Here is a 21,622-nt window from a genome sequence, read left to right on the forward strand (position 1 = left end):
GGGAACAGATGGGGGCCAGGGCCAAAAGCTTGGATGCTTTATTTTTCTCTTTTGCCCTCCACTTCAGAAGCTTCTGCTGTAAGAGATTGAGTGACTTTCACAAGGTGTTTTAGAGTGAGTTACACTATCTTTACTGTTCCACAAATCAAACTGTAGTGTGTTTAATTCTCATGCCTAGTCATAGGCCCCAATTCTGAGTCAGGCGGAGGTAAATTCCACATGGAGCCTTGTTCTGCCTGATTTAGAGTGGGCAAGTGTAAGGAAATGCCTCCTTGGCATGGTTGCCCCCTGACTTTTTGCCTTTGCTGATGCTATGTTTACAATTGAAAGTGTGCTGAGGCCTGCTAACCAGGCCCCAGCACCAGTGTTCTTTCCCTAACCTGTACTTTTGTATCCACAATTGGCAGACCCTGGCATCCAGATAAGTCCCTTATAACTGGTACTTCTAGTACCAAGGGCCCTGATGCCAAGGAAGGTCTCTAAGGGCTGCAGCATGTCTTATGCCACCCTGGAGACCTCTCACTCAGCACAGACACACTGCTTGCCAGCTTGTGTGTGCTAGTGAGGACAAAACGAGTAAGTCGACATGGCACTCCCCTCAGGGTGCCATGCCAGCCTCTCACTGCCTATGCAGTATAGGTAAGACACCCCTCTAGCAGGCCTTACAGCCCTAAGGCAGGGTGCACTATACCATAGGTGAGGGTACCAGTGCATGAGCATGGTACCCCTACAATGTCTAAACAAAACCTTAGACATTGTAAGTGCAGGGTAGCCATAAGAGTATATGGTCTGGGAGTCTGTCAAACACGAACTCCACAGCACCATAATGGCTACACTGAAAACTGGGAAGTTTGGTATCAAACTTCTCAGCACAATAAATGCACACTGATGCCAGTGTACATTTTATTGTAAAATACACCCCAGAGGGCACCTTAGAGGTGCCCCCTGAAACTTAACCGACTGTCTGTGTAGGCTGACTAGTTCCAGCAGCCTGCCACACCAGAGACATGTTGCTGGCCCCATGGGGAGAGTGCCTTTGTCACTCTGAGGCCAGTAACAAAGCCTGCACTGGGTGGAGATGCTCACACCTCCCCCAGGCAGGAGCTGTAACACCTGGCGGTGAGCCTCAAAGGCTCACCCCTTTGTCACAGCCCAGCAGGGCACTCCAGCTTGCTGGAGTTGCCCGCCCCCTCCGGCCACGGCCCCCACTTTTGGCGGCAAGGCTGGAGGGAACAAAGAAAGCAACAAGGAGGAGTCACTGACCAGTCAGGACAGCCCCTAAGGTGTCCTGAGCTGAGGTGACTCTGACTTTTAGAAATCCTCCATCTTGCAGATGGAGGATTCCCCCAATAGGGTTAGGATTGTGACCCCCTCCCCTTGGGAGGAGGCACAAAGAGGGTGTACCCACCCTCAGGGCTAGTAGCCATTGGCTACTAACCCCCCAGACCTAAACACGCCCTTAAATTTAGTATTTAAGGGCTACCCTGAACCCTAGAAAATTAGATTCCTGCAACTACAAGAAGAAGGACTGCCTAGCTGAAAACCCCTGCAGAGGAAGACCAGAAGACGACAACTGCCTTGGCTCCAGAAACTCACCGGCCTGTCTCCTGCCTTCCAAAGATCCTGCTCCAGCGACGCCTTCCAAGGGGACCAGCGACCTCGACATCCTCTGAGGACTGCCCCTGCTTCGAAAAGACAAGAAACTCCCGAGGACAGCGGACCTGCTCCAAGAAAAGCTGCAACTTTGTTTCCAGCAGCTTTAAAGAACCCTGCAAGCTCCCCGCAAAAGGCGTGAGACTTGCAACACTGCACCCGGCGACCCCGACTCGGCTGGTGGCGATCCAACACCTCAGGAGGGACCCCAGGACTACTCTGATACTGTGAGTACCAAAACCTGTCCCCCCTGAGCCCCCACAGCGCCGCCTGCAGAGGGAATCCCGAGGCTTCCCCTGACCGCGACTCTTTGAATCCTAAGTCCCGACACCTGGGAGAGACCCTGCACCCGCAGCCCCCAGGACCTGAAGGACCGGACTTTCACTGGAGGAGTGACCCCCAGGAGTCCCTCTCCCTTGACCAAGTGGAGGTTTCCCCGAGGAACCCCCCCCTTGCCTGCCTGCAGCGCTGAAGAGATCCCGAGATCTCTCATAGACTAACATTGCGAACCCGACGCTTGTTTCTACACTGCACCCGGCCGCCCCCGCGCTGCTGAGGGTGAAATTTCTGTGTGGGCTTGTGTCCCCCCCGGTGCCCTACAAAACCCCCCTGGTCTGCCCCCCGAAGACGCGGGTACTTACCTGCAAGCAGACCGGAACCGGGGCACCCCCTTCTCCCCATTCTAGCCTATGTGTTTTGGGCACCACGTTGAACTCTGCACCTGACCGGCCCTGAGCTGCTGGTGTGGTGACTTTGGGGTTGCTCTGAACCCCCAACGGTGGGCTACCTTGGACCAAGAACTGAACCCTGTAAGTGTCTTACTTACCTGGTAAAACTAACAAAAACTTACCTCCCCCAGGAACTGTGAAAATTGCACTAAGTGTCCACTTTTAAAACAGCTATTTGTCAATAACTTGAAAAGTATACATGCAATTTTGATGATTTGAAGTTCCTAAAGTACTTACCTGCAATACCTTTCGAATAAGATATTACATGTAGAATTTGAACCTGTGGTTCTTAAAATAAACTAAGAAAAGATATTTTTCTATACAAAAACCTATTGGCTGGATTTGTCTCTGAGTGTGTGTACCTCATTTATTGTCTATGTGTATGTACAACAAATGCTTAACACTACTCCTTGGATAAGCCTACTGCTCGACCACACTACCACAAAATAGAGCATTAGTATTATCTCTTTTTGCCACTATCTTACCTCTAAGGGGAACCCTTGGACTCTGTGCATGCTATTCCTTACTTTGAAATAGCACATACAGAGCCAACTTCCTACAGCAAGTATTTTCACATCACTTTTTCCAGGTTTGGTAGAACTGTACCTGATTTTTCCTGCAAGTAAGTCTGCGTGAAAAAATAACACAAAGGCTTTGGTTGCAGCAGCTGCAAGCCTCATTTTGTGTGTGTAGGTTGTTTTTTAAATAATTTTTTTAGTTAAGGTAGAAGCAGAAAAACTTCCCCCTTGCATCCCCTACTCTTTCTCCCCCCTCACAGGTCTCCACATACATGAATTATCCGCTAAGAGCTCAGAGCAGTTGGTAATTGTAGGTGTTAAAACTCTGTGGAATTGGAAATTCTGTGTAGTTTTCCAACGTAAAAATCAGCTCTACACCACAATACCCCACACCATGGAGTCTTACTTGTAATTGACAGTACTGATGAATATTTACTCTGCCTCATTACGAGGCTGGCAGACTGACCACCATGGCGATCCAAACGCCACATTACGAGTTAGGCGGGCGGACCCGCCTAAAGACCGCTGTCCCTGTCAGTATCAGAGATCCCGACGGGGTGACAGCAGTCTTGGGTGTAATCAGCCAGGTCGGCGCCGAACTCGGCACCGCCCTGCTGATTACAACCTTGTTTTTTGCCAGCCTTTTCATGGTGGTTTCCCCACCATGAGAAGGACAAAGCAGGACAAGTGCAGTGGGCTTTGCAGACAGAGCACATTCAGAGGGTGCTGTCCGCCTCCTCTGTGCTACGAGATAGCACTCGGCTCCTATAAGGGAGCCAAGTGCTATCTGGTAGCCCAGATCGTTCCATTTCAAGTTTTCGCTGGTCAGCCAGGTCAATCCGGAGGAAACCTTGTAATAAAGCAAGGGGGCGTCCTCCCCGCGAATTTGGCGGTCCAGCCTTGGGACCTCAAAACTCGTAATGAGCCCCTTACTGTACTGTAATGGTACAATTGCATGCAGTTTTACAGTTACTTCAGCACAGTGCAACTTGTAGTTGAGCCTCAAAGGTGCAGTTTCAGTTTTGTTCTGGTTCAGCTCATTCTGCCTTCATTTAAGCTCACTGCCACTTTTAACCTATATAAGTAGAAAATGGTTGTACGCTGACAGTCTATTTGACAAAGCATGTTAGTGAATGAATTGAACAGACATGGCTTTTGCTCACTATTGTACAATAGGCCTAGTGTTTACATATTCTTTCAAAGGAATAGCTGGGCTAATGCCTTCCCCGTTTCCCCATACTTCGCTGTATATTGCCATTAAGAAACAGACTTGGTCAGCCTGGCGATTGCCACTTGTGATTCCAGCTTATTAGTAGATGGTTTACCTATTTACAAAATTGAAAAACTGGAAATATTTCAAACAATGTTAAAATCAATGGAAATAGAGTGAAAGATAAACAGTTAGTAGGAGAAATTCCTATGTTCCTTCTGTTCTACTTTTTCTCCACATGTAATTCGAGCTGGTTGGTCATGCTTTTTATTGAAACCTTGTATTTTCAGGCAGTACCAAATTGGTGCTTGTATTCCATGAATTAAATGTTTGGTGGTGTTGCTGTGGACAAAACCAAAGCAATAATTTACTTTGAGGGGACAGATTTGAAATATTTTTTGAGGAAAGGAACAGAGTGGGGATTCTTTGCGGTAAAATATATTACTCATTTTCTAAACTCAGCATAACCACCATACCAAGAGGACTGGTTCACATTATGTCTTAGCATTTTCTGTCACCATGATTTCTTCTATCAAGAATATTTCATTTTTAGTACTAGAGAAATAACTTACCCGAGTTTGAAATTCTAACGCATTTTATTCGCGGTTGTAGGAAGCTGGCTCTGTATATACTATATCAAAGTGAGATGTAGTGTGCACAGAGTCCGGGGCTTCCCCAGAGGCTTCACAGAAACTGAAGTAGATAATACTAATGTTCTCTTTTGTGGTAGTGGGGTCCAGCAGTTAGGCTTATCAGAGGGTAGACAAAGCATTTGTTGTACACACACAGACAATAGAAGAAGCACACACTCAATGACCTAGCTCCAGACCAATTGTTTTTATATAGCAAAAATATATTTTCTTAATTTATTTTTAGAACCACAAGATTCAAGTTGCAGGTAAGTACCTTAAAAGTTTCGTATTTAACACAGGTATTAGCAGTACTTTGTTAATCTGTTTTAAAAATGGAAACTACAATTTTCAGAAACGGTTCCTGAGGGGAAGAAATGTTGGGTCGTTTTACAGGTAAGTACAACACTTACAGTTTCAGTATCTGGGTTTTTGGAAGTCCACCGGTTGGGGTTCAAGTTAACCCCCAAACACCCACCACCGGCAACACTGGCCAGTCGGGTGCAGATGTCAAAGTTGAGCAAATTTAACGTGGGCTCCTATGGAGATGGGGTACTCTGAATCGGCCTGCCTGCAGGAAAGTACCCACGGCTCGGAGGGCAGACCAGGGGGGGTTAGATTAGCACTGAAGGGGCCACAGGTAAGCACCAAACATGCACCTTCAGCGGCACAGGGGCAGCCGGGTGCAGGGTGCAAACAGGACGTCAGATTTTCAGTGCTGGTCTATGAGGAGACCCCGGGGTCACTCAGAGGCTGCAGGCGATGACCAGGGGGATGTTTCGGGCACACCACCGGTCAGACAAGGAAGAGGACACCTGCTGAACGTTGAGGCACAGGGGGTCGGTTTCTCCAAGACCTGGGGGCGCGGGTGCAGTGTGTTTTAGGTTGGATATCTTCGTCCTGAGCTTCGCGGTCAGGGGGGTCCTTGAGATTCCCTCTGCAGGCGTCATCGTGGAGAGGTCAGCCAAGGGTGGGCACTTGTTCGCAATCGCCTGGGGACCCTCTCTTGCTGGGTGGACCACCTGAACACGGGCCGTGGGCGTCAGGTGCACAGGAGTCAAGACTCATGCAACCGGAGTGAGTCCTTGTTTGTAGATTTTCTTGGACAGAGCCACTGTCCTCTGGAGTTCTTGGCCCTTTTTGGGTGCAGGGCAGTCCTCTGGAGTTGGCAGAGGTCTGTTATCCCGCTGGACGCGTCGCTGGTGTTTTTTCAGGTTCTTTGAAGCAGGAGACAGGCCGGTAGGGCTGGGGCCAAAGCAGTTGTCGTCTTCCTTCTTCTCTGCTGGGGGTTTAAGCTAAGCAGTCCTTCTTCTTGTAGTTCACCAGGAATCTGGTGAGCGGAGTTCAGGGAGACCCTTAAATCCTAGATTTCGGGGCGTTTTAGGGGTCAGAGGGCAGTAGCCAAAGGCTACTGTCCATGAGGGTGGCTACACCCTCCCTGTGCCCACTCCCTTTGGGGAGGAGGCACAAACCTAATCCTATTGGTCCCTGCCCTCCAAACCAAGATGGAGGATTCTGCAGGGAGGGGGTCACCTCAGCTCTGGACAACCCAGGGGTGGTCATGGTTGGGGTGGTCATGCCTCCCTGTTTTCCCTAATGTTCCAGATTGACTTGCCGCCAAATGTGTGTGTGGGGGGAGGGGGTGCATCTCCACTAGCTGGAGTTCCTTGGGGCACTGTAACCCGAGGCTTGAGCCTTTGTAGCTCACAGCCAGGTGTTACAGTTTATGTAGGGGGGGAGGTGTGAAGCACCTACGCCCACGACAGGCTTTGTTTCTGACCACAGAGTGCACAAAGGCACTCACCCCATGTGGTCAGAAAGTTGTCTAAAAGTGGCAGGCTGGCACACGCCAGTCAGACCTACACTAGCAGTTTGGCTAACATACAGGGGGCATCTCTAAGATGTCCTCTGTGTGCATTTTTTAAATAAATCCCACACTGGTATCGGCATGGGTTCATTGTGCTGAGAAGTTTGATACCAAACTTCCCAGTATTCAGTGAAGCTATTATGGTGCTCTGGAGTTCGTAATGACAAACTCCCAGACTGTATACTCAAAATGGCTACACTGCACTTCCAATTTGTAAGAATGGACTTAGATGCATGAACCATATGCCCCTACAGTATCTATGCCATCACCTGTGGTATAGTGCACCCTGCTTCAGGGCTGTAAGGCCTGCCAGAGGGGTGACTTACCTATGCCCAGGCAGTGATTTGTGGGCATGGCACCCTGAGAGGGGTGCCATGTCGACATTGTCTTTTTCCTAATCACCAGCACACACAAGCTGCAAGGAAGTGGGTATGTGTTTGGTGGGGGGGTCCCCTAGGGTGGCATAATACATGCTACAGCCCTTAGAGACCTTTCCTGTCCACAGGGCTATTGGTACCATGGGTACCTTCTACAAGGGACTTAACTATGTGCCAGGGTTCTTCCAATTGTGGAAACAAAGGTACAGTTTTAGGGAAAGAACCCCGGGCTGGGGCCTTGTTAGTAGCGTCCCAGCCCACTTTCAATCAAAGTTGGCATCAACACTAGGCAAAAGTGTGTTGGGGGGGGGGGGGGTAGGTAACCATGCCAACAGTGGCACTTTCCTACAGCTGTCCTGTGTGAAGTCAAGCAAAGAAGTCTTCCTCCTAGGTTTGGATAATAGATGTTACTGATTGTTCATAGACTTGTCCAGTTGCTAGTGCAGAACGTGCTGTGACTATAGGAAATGAAGAGTCTACAAAGGACATGCCAGAAATACATAATCTAATGAATGAGGTAACCTCCTTATTTAGTATTAAACTGGTCTTTTTCCGTGAAAATGGGCACCTTTCATAAAACTAAGTAAAATATATATCAATGCTTTTTTTAATCTTCATTTTCAGACGCTGTATGTGGAACCTGGTCTTTGCCTCTGTGATTGTCCTGGTCTAGTAATGCCTTCCTTTGTTGCCACAAAAGCGGAAATGATTTGCAGTGGAATTTTGCCTATTGACCAAATGAGAGACCATATTCCACCCATTTCTCTGATATCCTTTGTCCTAAGTGGTTGGCTACACCAAGTCTGTCGATGCTGAAGTGCTTTATGGTAAATGGTATGATACTCCGGAACTCAAGTTATGATTTACTACAGTTGTTTTGGTTAGTGGGTTTAGTCTTGTGTTCTCAGAAGAAGCCCTGACATACCTTCCCACAGACTGCTTGTTAGATGTCCATCTCCAGTTCCGTCCTCGAATGCTTTGCATGTTAAAGATCCACTGTCCCTCAGGTGGCCTAGAGCTGAATGCAGTTTTAATCTGATTATATTGATCAGACAGTATTTTCAGTGTGTGGAGCAGTACACAGGAGGGACTGGTCGCCCCCAAAGCATGCTAGGGCCCCTGTGTCCCTGAGGGCCATGCTTAGACTCTCAGCCTGCTGTGACACCCCAAAGCCAATCTCTTTGTCCTGTTGCATTGTAGTAACACGATAACCGAGTTCAACACACATGTATAGTTTAATTGGTGATGTGTGAAAAGACATGAGTAATCTGTACTGCGTATCAATGACTGCTGTATCTTCCCTGCATGATCTAGAACAGTGGTTCCCAACCTGTGGTCCGGGGACCCCTGGGGGTCCGCAAAGCCTTCTCAAGGGGTCCGCGAGAGCCTAGAAAATAAAAAAATATTAACAAATATTGACAAATTAGGTCCCCAGCTTCCAGTAATGACTCAGGCGGGGTTCCCCGGATTCCCATGATGATTCCGTGGGTGTCCCTGGGTTCCATTAATGTTAAAGTGGGGGTCCACAGAAACCAAAAGGTTGGGAACCACTGATCTAGAACCATTTGAAAACGTGTAAATACTGCATGTAGAAACCAAACTAGCTTTCCTTGACTAACTTTACGTTTGTCAGCGTATCCCTCGACACGTTTTAGAAGCGACATATGGAATCAATATCATAAGGCCAAGAGAGGATGAAGACCCTCACCGTGCACCAACCTCGGAGGAGTTTCTGACCTCTTATGGCTGTAAGCTGATATGAATGTGATTTAAGTACATAATTATAATGCATCAGAACTGGGTAGTCACCCGGAGTCATTTGGAGGACTACCCAAATTCCCCCCAAGACACCCCAGAAAGACCTGCATCTATTTGAAAGAAATCGAAAAACAACCTACCCAAGTCCACCTGTATACTGAGGTTCCAAACTGATTATCACTTTGAAGTCCTTTAGACAGTGTGGAATAGGCAGCAGACACTGCAAAAGTGCGTCCTTTAAGTCTACTTACTTTGCAATAGTTTGTCAGCTTTTAATGTTGTACAAAAATGGTTGGAGAACCTACAAACATTTCTAAAACAAAGTTGCCAAATCTGAAAATCTAGGAAGGGGTAATTTGTATCCCAATTTTTTTTTACTGATTCTTCTCACATTTTTTTAAAGGCAATAGAAAAGTTATTGTAAAATGCCTGCTTCTTTAATTTTTTTTACTTAAAATATGATTTAAATGTCTATCTATGTAAGCGATTTTTTTTTTTTCGTTTCCCTCAATGAGGACACTTTAATTTTTATATTTTTTCGAGAGAATGCAATAGCCAGATCTAGCGATCTAGCCATATCCGTCAGTATTTTTTATTGTTTCCACCATACTTGATTTGGAATTGGAAATTCATTTTCAAAATCAGGTCACCAAAGCTTAGTTGAACACTTTTGCGAGGTACATAGGTTTGCTAGTTAAGGGTTACGTTTTTTTCTCCTTTTTCTGAAACTGAGAGTCAATAATCAATATATGTAGCCCTTTTTGCTAAAAAAAATAATAATATAAAAATAACAAAATAAATGTATATATTTGTACCATTCGCATTCAGTACGGCATCTGAAATGCATAATATTCAACTAAGTGCTATAAGGAATTTGTACATGATTCAGCAATTCAGAATTCCTTACAATAAACACAACACCCCATATGTTTGGGCAGACCGGGATCATGGTTTGCGAAACACTGAAACTACTGCCATACCGTATGCATTTGGAAACCGCCCAGAACCTTAAAATTAGTACACCAGTGCTATTTACAGACACAACAAACCAACACTGTCGACTGGTTAGTGGTTTAAGTTAAAAGAAAAAAAAAACACCTACTTAAAGTTCAGATTTTTTGGCTCTACAGTGTATGTCAGTCAGCAGGTGAGCCCGCGGACGTCTCTACCCCCTAAAAACACATTTACATCATCCTGACCTTTATCAGGACCCAATTGATTGGCACCTATGGGAAAGACTCTGTCACCCAAAAACCTCTTAAAAGAATATTGACAAAACAGACCATCCAACCCAAATAGCATTTTTATTATGAAAGGACAATTTAACCCATTTTTGTTCTCAAATTGTAAACTGACACAAGGCACACCATTGAACAGTGTATGCAAGAAGAGCATTGTTTATCAAAATAGCAAATGGCTGATGACTCTATTTCAAATGGCTCAGTAGATTTAGGTATTTCTTGCAGATGATCATCGTGAGATACATGTGCACAGAACACACCGCAATTTACTATTTCAATAAATATGGAATTTTGTGTGAGTGGAAATTATCTTGATATTCTGGTAGCGGGTGTACGAGTAAACTGAGTAACATAAGCTAGGTGAACAAAATGTTCCCAGAGTCTCATAGTCACAGTTCCTCATAATGTTTCTCAGAAACTAGCAAGAATAATGAATTTATTTGCTGGTCTTGCTCTCACAGATATATTCCAATTGTAAGAATGGGGATGAGACATACTTTCAGTTACACATATTAGACTAAGGGCCTTATTTGATGTTTAGGGGACATGATATTCTGTCGCAAACCTTGCAGTTTTCCCGTCTGCAGTACTACAAGTGCTTTATGGCTTTTGGCTATAAAACTTGTAATACGGCGTCATGATATCTGCGACAGTTTGACATTTTGACCGACAAATTCTATATAAGGCCCTACATTCTTTATTTTAGGTGCAAACTTGAAAATTATAATTTGTGTTTCTGAAAGTGATTTGGTAGCCTTTTGTTTACAGATATGAGAGGATTTATGACTGCTCATGGCCAACCAGACCAGCCACGGTCTGCCCGATATGTATTGAAGGACTATGTCACAGTAAGTAGTGCTTGTTTATTAACTATTCTTATGTTTTCTTGTAACTCTTTGTCAGTCTGGAATGATATTAATATTATACGAACTGCTTCATTAGTTAAAAACTTAGTACATGTTAAAGTGGGCCAGTTTGTGACCTACTCGGCTAGGCAGTTAGTACCTAGCTATATTTTTGAACATCTGTTTGATGTTGTGGAAGGAATTTACAATTCTTGATACAGAGAATTGAAAATAAGTAGTAAAGTCAGCTCTTATAACTTCTCTCACCAAGGATGCTGGAGTGTCTTTAGATCTTCAGCACCTTCTGCTTTACCCTAGACCTAACTGTACCCCAGATGAGGAATACCTTCCTTGACAACCAGCTGTGGCATTCCTGGTCTGGAGGACCAAGTATCCATTTGTCCTTCTGATGTGCCTCCTTCTACCCTCTGTGATCTCATTTTCGGTAACCAGACAGTTGTGGGTAGCCACAGAGTGCTTAAAGGAGTTTGCCAAATCAAGGCATAGAAGAACTCAGCTTGTTTTCCTCTTATTGCCCAATGACAGAGACAGTTTATCTAAACTAAATTGTGCCTGTATAAATGCTTCCCTTCTCAGGGTTAAGGTCAATATTTAATGACCTGTAAGAATAAACCAAGGACTCTGTCCTTCAAAGGCGAAGTTGCAAATTTTCGACCTTCGTGAAGGTTGTGAAGGCTTCGAGTTTGCTGTCTCTGTTGCTCTACTAAATATGTGTTTCCTCATTGTGGCATAATTTTCACAGGATACCAAATTAATGTTTACTCCAATTAAGCACAGCCATTGTGAAAAGTAATTTTCTGATGTTTTTCTTTGCAAGTTAACCTTTAGCTAAGCTTTTCTGTGAACATAATGTTTGCAGAATTTGTCTCTGTAAATTGCCATTTGCAGATGCTTTCTATGCACTGTGTCGGTAGATATATCCAACCGTTCGACTCTAAGGCATGATAAAATGTCAAGTCAGACATAGGGGATAACAGAGTTGTAGAAACGTTTCTCTGAAATAGGCCTACTCAAATAGTCCAATATCTTCATGTATGATTTTGGTAACTGGCGCTCATTGCTACATAGTATGGATGTGGACATATCTTTAAATTCCTCTGGTGCAAAAAAATGTTTCCTTGTGCAGTTGGCAGTTACTGGCTAGTATCCTGTCTGTACACTGTAGTTTAGTGGTTCCCAACCTGTGGTCGGGGGACACCTGGGTGTCCCTGAACCCTCCTCAGGGGGGTCTGCGCCTGCTTAAAAAATTTAATAATATTAACAGATTAGTCCCTTCACTTTCAGTAATGACCCTGTGGGAGGGTCCCCGGATTCCAAAAATGATTCCGTGGTGGTCCCCCGGTTCCAGTAATGATAAAGTGGAGGTCCACGGAAGTCAAAAGGTTGAGAACCCCTGCTGTAGTTTACCCCTGCAGTCACAGAGCCACCATTACTATTGTACTCAACTTGGATAACTGAAATACTGTTGGCACTGGACTCTCTATGGGTTTTGAAGGCTTACTGTATGGGTAGGTAGAGATGAGGAGCTATGCTGTTCAGTGGCAGCATAAGTGAAAGAGGAGTTAAATACCTGATAGTGCTAACACCGGCTGCTGCTGAGATATCTAAACTTTTTATAACATGTTATATGATAGTTTTCTAAATTATATTGAACCACTTCCAGACAGGGAGACAAATGTATTAACGGAGAAACAGTGTTTGTGGCATGATAACTAAAATATATCTGGCCATATGATACAAAGAGTTGTCTCTGCCCGCAAACCACCGCCTAATTTAAAAATTAAAAAGTATTAGGGTCTAAAGAGTTTTTCGAGAGTCCACAACAGCTAGTGCCATCTTGGCACCTGCTACTTCTGCCAAATGCCAGTGACAACAGTACATACCTGTTAGGTTGTAAAACGGATATCAATCCACCACTGAGGAATTCTCGTTAAAAAAAATTAAAAAAAAAGAAATGTGCGTACTCCACCACCGCGTGGTGAATAAATATGTGCCAGTGTTTTGAAAAAGGTGGGTTGTTGTCGACCACCGGCACAAATTCAGCACTGCTGCAAACTGGACAACTCATTGGCTTCAGACACCCCCCTAGTGGCTAGTAAAATAGTGCAAATATTTTGTAACTACTTACCCATCAAAAAAGCTCCAACCAAGTAACAAGATAAATATAGGGTACCCAATTCTCTAAGTCCAGTTCAGTGGGGTAACTGGAGATCTGGAACCCATTGTTGAGTCGAGACACAGTCCAGAATGAGACCTGTTAAGGAACTGGCTTGTTCCAGGTCATAAATGTTTTCAGTGGAGGTGTATATGACATTGCAACAACAAACCCTGCACAGTTCGGGCTTCGTATATTCAAAGTGGGATTACTAAGAACTTTGTATTCAAATGACCACAAATTATGATTTTTCTGGAATCGTACAGAGTGAAGGGGAACACACTTAGGGGGTGATTCTAACTTTAGCGGGCGGCGGAGGCCGCCCGCCAAAGTTCCCCCGCCAGAACACCGCTGCGCGGTCAGAAGACTGCCGCAGTGATTCTGAGTTTCCCGCTGGGCGGGCGGGCGACCGCCAGAAGGCCGCCCGCCCGCCCAGCGGGAAACCCCCATCCACGAGGATGCCGGCTCCGAATGGAGCCGGCGGAATGGAAAGGGTGCGACGGGTGCAGTTGCACCCATCGCGAATTTCAGTGTCTGCTATGCAGACACTGAAATTCTCAGTGGGGCCCTGTTAGGGGGCCCCTGCAGTGCCCATGCCAGTGGCATGGGCACTGCAGGGGCCCCCAGGGGCCCCACAACACCCATTACCGTCAGCCAGGTTCTGGCGGTCAAAACCGCCAGAACCAGGCTGGCGGTAGCAGCGCCGCCATGGAGGATTCCTCAGGGCAGCGGGAAATCGGCGGGAAACCGCCGGTTTTCCGTTTCTGACCGCGGCTGTACCGCCGCGGTCAGAATGCCCTGGGATGCACCGCCAGCCTGTTGGCGGTGCATCCGCGGTCCCCTACCCTGGGTAGGAATGACCCCCTTAGTTTTTAACAGTTAGCACACCCAGCAGAGTACCACCCATTGGCAGATATGAAAGGTCTCCTGAAGATATAGGGTGAGTAGTTAGCAGCACGGGCGCTCCACAAAAGCAGATAGGAAATCACCCCTGAGGCTACATGATCTCTAGTGTAGGCTGCAAAGATCACATGGCTCTTGGGTGGTTGATTTTACTGAGGTGACACTTCACGCATATCTTTAGTCAGCTGTGCCATTGTATACATTTTCCATTCAGTGTTGATTCCTCTTCATCATGGCCAGGTAATCGCTCTCTGCGCTTGGTCTCAACAGAAATGATTATCTAGGCCCAGGCTTATCCCCATCTCTATTATTGGCAGCCACCAACACAGGGTTTCTGCTTGTCAAACATCTCTTAACATTAGTGTGAACAGTCTTGAAGTACAGACTAAGTAATGGCTACTGTCTAGATGTATGGGTGCAGTATATATCCCACTTTGGGGAGATAGAAGCAAGGCTGTTTTAACTTAGTTCAGAATGGAAGGATGAAGGCATGTATATTTTTGAACTGTAATTGACTGTTCATAGGTCTCCCTTCTGTTATTTGTGCATAACTGCTACTGGGCATGTAGCAGTGATCCTAAGTATGATTTGTAGTTTGCTAATGTATTTTGTTGTGTAAGATGAAGTATGCAACACATGACGTGGAAGTGGAGGCATTGTGGTACAAAAGGACACGAGTAATACATGGGCTACTGAAAATTGTTAAGATCTAAGTTACCTTAGAAGAAAGCATTCTATCTGTTGATTCTAGAAGGGAGAAATTACATCAAGGGTTGCAAACTGCACAGAAAATATACACCAGAATAAAAATAAACTTCCAACACTTTTCCAAGATTCATGGTTTGTTTTTAACGGTAACATTTCTAGCTATAAATACTTCGATCAGCTTCAAATACATATAATTGTAATTGTTATTGTTCTAGGGAAAACTCTTGTATTGCCATCCTCCACCTGGCATTGATGCATCTGATTTTCAGCCCCAACATAAAAGCACTTCTGAGTGCAAAAGCATGCAGACCACAACTAAAATGAAGCCAACCGGAAACGAGAAAGCAAAACAAATTGAAAATACTGTTGACAAAACTTTTTTCCACCAGGTAAGAAATAGTGATGCAAAAGTGTATTCCCAGATTTGACCTTGCAAAATGGTTTTCTACTCCCATTATTTTTGATGGTTCATAATTGCATATTGGCAGTGATTTTCTGTTCTATAATTTAACATTGTACTGCCTTAAACATTTATAATTGTATTGTTTATTATTTCAACCACTGTTTTTATTAAAATCTAGCATTTTGAACAGAACTGCCACAAATAGGCTACATGACCTCCTTGTTCTGTCGTCCTCATCAGATTCTTAACTAGCTGAGTATATCCCTACTGCTAGGCAGGCAGTATCCCTTCAACAACATGAAGGGCTATGCCAGTCTTGTTGGTTTATGAACTTGTGTAGTTTTCCCTGTGGCCATGAGCTCTTTTGGTGTTTTCCATTCGGCCTGTTTTTTCCCGTCTTTTGCAGGTACTCACCAGAGAGATGTTTTTCCCTAATGTTTGAACTTGTTTCCTGTAGCTGCTCTCTAACAGGCTACCAGAGTTTTTCTGTCTTGTATCACCCGGGGTCCACTTTGTTGCAGTAGCTGTGGGCATGGCTATGCAGTGTGGCAGGGCCAACTGAGAAGGCCCATACTGAGCTGGTCTATTCCCTTCTGTTTTAGAGCATTTGCGTAGGGGGAAGTGGACTGGCGGTATGAGAAAGCATCTATAAGAGTGGAAGTGGGGTTGAGAGGAAGCACTCAGAAGGGGACGAGACCTCACCGCCTATGGAGGAAACTATTGTTATCCTCAGAAGATTTGTAGCCAATAATTGACATGACAGGGTAGCAACATAAACTAACAAAGCAGCCTGGACCGGAAGAATCTAGTGATAGAGACAAAGCCCTACAGCAGTTTAATGACCCAGGACATTCTGCTTGCAGAGGTTATACATTAAACCAGAGGGAAACTGGATTTAAAAACCATTGAACAAACAACATCTTCAGAGAATGTAAAGAAGTGTAATACAACAGTTTCCTCAGTTGTCACTACCTACGTATGACTTTTGATCCAAAATTTGCTAAAATGAATGAAAGTTACTTCTTTGTTGGACAGCATGAGGCTTTCCTCACCATTGAGGATTCTTTACTGTTAGAATGGGGTCTCTAGTTGGCAGTGGTTCACACCTTGTCCAAGTAGGGACCCTCACTGTAGTCGGGGTAAGGGAGTCACACAGCTAAGTTAACCTGTGTTCATCTTTTGTAGCTTGGCACGAGTAGTCTGGCTTATGTCCGAGGGAATGTGTAAAGTGTGTACGTGTAAACCAACGCCGCTCTACCACCACTTCTCGTCCCTGTCTCGTCGTCCTCATCCTCTGACACAGCATCCTTGCAACAGTCACAAGAGAGTAGTGCAGTGTTCTGTCATGGGGTCTGCGACTGTCAGCAACATAGGCCGGGACGTATTTGTGCACGTACAGATGGGCCTGAGGCGACGAGTACCATAAGCAAGGCACAGAGTACTTGCTTAACAGAAGACCCGAGTGTACGGTCACACTCAAGCAGTTGATCAATGCTGGTAGACATTCAAGGAAGTTATTGGAAATGCCTTGGCCATTGTAGTTTCTGATTGTACGATCCTGGACCGGAAAGTTGAAAGAGCAGATTCTGGTTCCACAGTTTTCAGTAAACCAGAACTGTGCGGTTTTGTAAGTATAGTTTCTAACTCTATGTATCCTACTTCAGAGCACCAGTTGCTGATTCCAGTTACAGTAGGACAAATGTGGGGAGAGGGGGGGTACTTCTTTTTTCGTGTGAATATCTAGTACAACTTACAGCATAGAGAGACTTCGAACCAGGGATTTTCTTAGCTTCCCAGTTTTTGATGAAGAAACACTAGTGATGCCTACTGTCCACCACCACAGAGCCTCACAGTTGGAAACCTCTTGTGATTAAAAAAGCTACTGATATTTAAAAACACTTAAATACAGAATGATCCCCGATCACTGAGAATTGTTGGCCTTTAGTATCTTTTAAAGACAAACCTGTGCCTTTACTGAACTTAGTAAGAACAATGACAATCCTTCCTATAGAGATAAGTTATCAAGGGGCAATGAAAAGTAGTTCCTATTAGACCATCAAGGCATTTTTTGGGCCAGTTATTTTCCATTCTATGTCCTCACCTTGCTTTTGATTATCGATTCACAGGTCAAACCTAAGTGAGTCTAGCTCAAGTTGCTGTAGTGTGTAAGTATTAATATTTAGTTTTTTTCTTGACCTTTTGTAGATTTAATGCAGGTTGCTGCTATTGAATCTGCAAAAATTCTTCAAAATGCTACTGTTGAGCAGAAAAATTAATATATCCTCTAAGGCCTCTTGTGTAATGCATTTCACAAATATATTAATTTTTATATGTTTAAAAACTTAGTTTATTTTTAAAGAAGAAACGGTCATTTTAGATGCATGATGTACTCATACCTTGAGTATAAAGGAAGGGCCAAGAGACGGATGGATATGCACTATAATGTTTGATTGTACACTGTAGTCTATGCATCCATCTTTATTGCAGTATTCAGTTGTGCACAGGGAAGTGATAGCTCATTCCTGGATGGGATGTTTATTCTGACACTTTGCTAGCAAACCATGTCACCACAAATCTTTTTATTGGGATAGATTTTGGTAGACCTTTCATGGTGAAATACAAACAGCAGCTGAAGAAGATGGGGGAAACTCAGTTCCTCACCCTACTGTAGGAGATCCCTACCCAAATAGATGTATTGTCTGGTTAGGATGTTAGCTTATAAGTATAGCAGAAAAGAATCCAGTGGTAATACCATCAGCAGCCCTTTCCAGCATTAGATATTGGGCCATTAATTTGGGGAATGACGAGGCTACAGAAGCCTTGTTTATGTGGGTTATTGCTTCAGTAATTCTCCAGCAGCACAAACCTGGTTAAATTACCAGTGATGCTTGTACCTTCTCTCGGTGTAATCAGTGTATTGACTATTATCAGACTTGTTTGTCTCTCTGTACTTTTGTCTTCACGTACAGAATTATATTAACTACCTGCTTAGTAAAACCTCAGCTCGGGTTTGGTCATTCATTGATCCATGCTACTTGTACCTTTCACTTTGTCTGTTCCCTTGCAGCCAACATCAGCATCATTCGTTTCAGGCCAGAATCCAATTTTGTACCACTGTAGGGGCCATGAAAAGGGTAGAGGTTGTACAACCTTTCAGGCAGTCTCCCCTTCCTCCTCTTCCCCCATAACCTCTGGCCAGTGGGTCTTACAGTTTTTGGAAAAGGGCTATGCCCTACCCATCAAACATTACTCAAGTCATCTTGCTAGCCACAAGTGACATCTCCAATTAATGGGGATGCCCCCACATGGATCTGGTGCAAGGACTTTTTGGGGGTGACTGTTTCATTTGAATGGAACTTTCCTCTTCATTGCATGTTTCTTCCCATACACCCGATTCCTTAGTTTCTGAAAAAGATCCCTCAAGACCTGGCCCATATTGCCTTAGTGGCTTCAGATTGTCCAAAAAGAGTGTGGTATGCAGAACTTCTTCACCTATTCTTGTGTTCCCCTACTCTGTCTTGCTCTTGGGGTAGACCTTCACTCTAACTCAGAGAGACAGTCCTCCACCCAAATTGCTAGACCCTGCACCTTCATGCATGGAGATAGAGAAGGGCAACTTTAATGCCTTCCACCTATGTGATAACTTGGTGGATGTGATCTTATCTACCTCTCATTCCTCCTCTAAATCTGTTTACTGCATGAGGCAGCACAGATTTTTCACTTAATGTGCAGATTACCAGATTGACTCTTTCGCAGTGCGGCTGCCTAACATTCTGCTGCTCACATTTCTTTGATCCACGTGGATGTGCTGTTGGTACGGTGAAAGGGTATCTAGTGGCCCTATCTGCTTTCTTTTGTCTCCCAGATGAGTCACCCCTTTTCAAGTCCCCAACTGTTTTACGATTCTTGAAAGGTTTGACTAATATGTTTCCTCCTCCTCCTCCTTTTGTTATGCCACAGCCATATTGAATCGTTCTAGCCCCTTGGATTGGGCAAGATTGTATTGCACATTTATATAGGCAGGCAACACCAGATAGCATCAGGGCACACTCTGAGAGCCATATTCTCAAAATCTGCCTTGGCTAGGGAAGTCCCAGTAGGTGAGTTGTGCTACATGACTTTCTGGTATAACCAGCCATCAAGGACCTCCATCCTGTATGTCGGTATTGTTTGGCTTTTCTGTAAGAGTTTAAGTATCAACAGAAGACAAAGTAACTTATCTTTGGTAATGATACTTCTAGTGGATACTCTGTCTGTCTGCGTATACCTCCCATTTGGATGAATGGCTATGGACCAATATACTAAGGTTCCAATTTTCTGTTATTGCACTACATATCTTATCTGATGTCATTCTCATCCTGCTGCTCTGATAATGCAGAACAAATGGATGGCAAGCTGACATTGGTACCATGTTAGGAGAGCTTACATGGTCCGCACAATCACAGGGATGTTGCATCTGGCATTGGAGTATGCACCCCCTACGATCTGGGAAGAGCTTTGGAGAAAAGATTTCCGGACCAGTCTGGCACCTGAAGGGGTATTCAAGAGGTGAAAATCTGAAGGTATATTGTATCCACCAGAAGTCTTTCCTGAAGGTAAGCAACATTTCCACCAAATGGTCACATTATCCCATTTTGAAAAATGTAGACCATTCTAAAAAGACTTGCTCGTTGCCAAATGCAGCACCACTTCTGGAATATACATGAGAGATATAAGCCCCCCCCCCCCCAAAGAATACAGCCATAGACAGAGTATCTTGATGTTCTGCAGCATGAATCTTTTAAAGTTTCGCTAGGGCAGGGTTCTGCGTAGCATGTGCATTTGTGGTTGGGAGTTTTTTTTTTTTTTTTTCCTAATCTGCCATCTGGATTGGGCAAGATTGAAGTTTACTACATGTATCGAAGTTGTACTCTTTTCCAATGACTCCTCTAGCTAACTTTTTACCAGAAAATCCTGTTTCTCAACACTATTTTCCGGCTAAAAGCTTTTTTTATTTTCATAAAAAATAAATAAGAAACAATTATGAGGATTTTTTATCTATTTTGCTCAAAAAGAAGTCTGCATTTGATAATTTTTTGGGGTGGTTCTAATCCCTAAAGCCTATTTACCCTGGCGCAAATTCGCCAACTTCACAAAGTTCCTCATATGTCTCAAGTCTTCAAAAGTGAAGTCCTCTAACTTAAATGTTACAAGCAAGTTATATTTTGTTATGAACCAACATTGGGCATGCACCCTATACATATTATCTCACTCATAATGTATCGGACAACCATGAATGAACCTAATATAGCAAGTTCTTCTGCAGAACCCACAGAAAACCATGAACCCAGCTGTTGCATGCAGTCAGGGTGTGAATCCCTTTGAACCTTCTCAAAGCAATTGTATTTTGTAGTTTCACCAATTTTAGTTTTGCCAATAGTGATACATTTTTGCTGGCTCTACAACTATAGTTTCTTACTTTAAGCATTGTATTTTGAAACAAAAACAATATTTGCCGTGTAACAAAAAAGTGCATAATTATTTCATATAAATAAATATTATCGTATTGGTGCTGTTAGAAATATTTTCAAGAAATCTATTTGTACCTAAACTATTTATATTTCTCTGCAGGAAAATGTTCGTGCCCTGACTAAAGGTGTTCAGAGTGTGATGGGGTACAAGCCGGGTTCTGGGCCAGTGCCGTCCACTGGAGCTAATGCTGAACCCGCAGCAGGAAAGCCCTGGAAAAAGCATGGGAACAAAAATAAAAAGGAGAAAACACGCAGACTTACCAAACACCTTGATGCATAGACTTTGTTTGTCTTAAGAACATATTATGTATATAATGTATGATGTGTATAAAAGTAATTTAAAAGTGCAAACTCAATCTATACAGAACATTTGGATACAACATGTTCAACAAATACTTTACTTAACCAACGTGCTTCATCAAAATGACTGGAATGAGGAATCCCGTCTCTCTTTTCTTGGACAGAATATTTTTGACCAAAATAGCAGAGGAAGTACGTAAATTAGTGTTCAGTTTAGATCTTCGGTTAACCAGGCAGAGTTCACAATGACAGATAGGTCAATGACCATTTAATTGTGACCATTCTTTAAAAGGATTAATTGTCATTTAAAATTGTTTGTCTCTGTACATTAAAGTTCTGAAATTTTATTTGAAATGTCTGTCATTTGTTGGAAGGAGAACTTACTGAATCATGTTTGAAACAATATTTGTGCATGGAAGCACTCTTATTCTTGAAATTGCTTGATGTTTGTAACTCGCCTTATTTTTGTTCATTTTTATTAGGGAAAAAAACACTTCAGCAAAGGGATTTTTTTTTTCTCCAATTTGTATAGTGTATCTCCGTTCACACATTTTTTTTCAGATAGGTAATTTTGCATAAACCTCTTTTTATAGACTTCCTTGCACACGCTACAACATAATACACCTTCCATTGTTTTATACTCCCTGATATATCATGTTTACGTTTATTAACATGTCACAACACAAACAGGATGTCTACTCTGATGCAGGTAATCGGAGCACATAGCCCAACCGACATTCCAGTAATTGCAACTCGAATGGCAATGTTAGAATATTGCTGATCTACAGCGTTGAGC

General features: G+C 43.8%; 1 protein-coding gene across 1 annotated transcript in view; it reads left to right on the forward strand.

The window, feature by feature from the left end:
* Positions 1-21,173, forward strand: part of LSG1 (large 60S subunit nuclear export GTPase 1) — a 97,451-nt gene extending 76,278 nt beyond the window's left edge. Inside the window, exons 10-14 of the mRNA XM_069213163.1 lie at positions 7,607-7,750; positions 8,607-8,730; positions 10,750-10,829; positions 14,829-15,002; positions 20,627-21,173. Coding sequence (XP_069069264.1) covers positions 7,607-7,750; positions 8,607-8,730; positions 10,750-10,829; positions 14,829-15,002; positions 20,627-20,806 — 702 coding nt within the window. The 3' untranslated portion in view covers positions 20,807-21,173. The remainder of the gene's footprint in view (positions 1-7,606; positions 7,751-8,606; positions 8,731-10,749; positions 10,830-14,828; positions 15,003-20,626) is intronic.
* The last annotated feature ends 449 nt before the right edge of the window (positions 21,174-21,622 follow it).

Source organism: Pleurodeles waltl, chromosome 11 (genome assembly GCF_031143425.1).
Source record: "Pleurodeles waltl isolate 20211129_DDA chromosome 11, aPleWal1.hap1.20221129, whole genome shotgun sequence".
NCBI lineage: Eukaryota > Metazoa > Chordata > Amphibia > Caudata > Salamandridae > Pleurodeles > Pleurodeles waltl.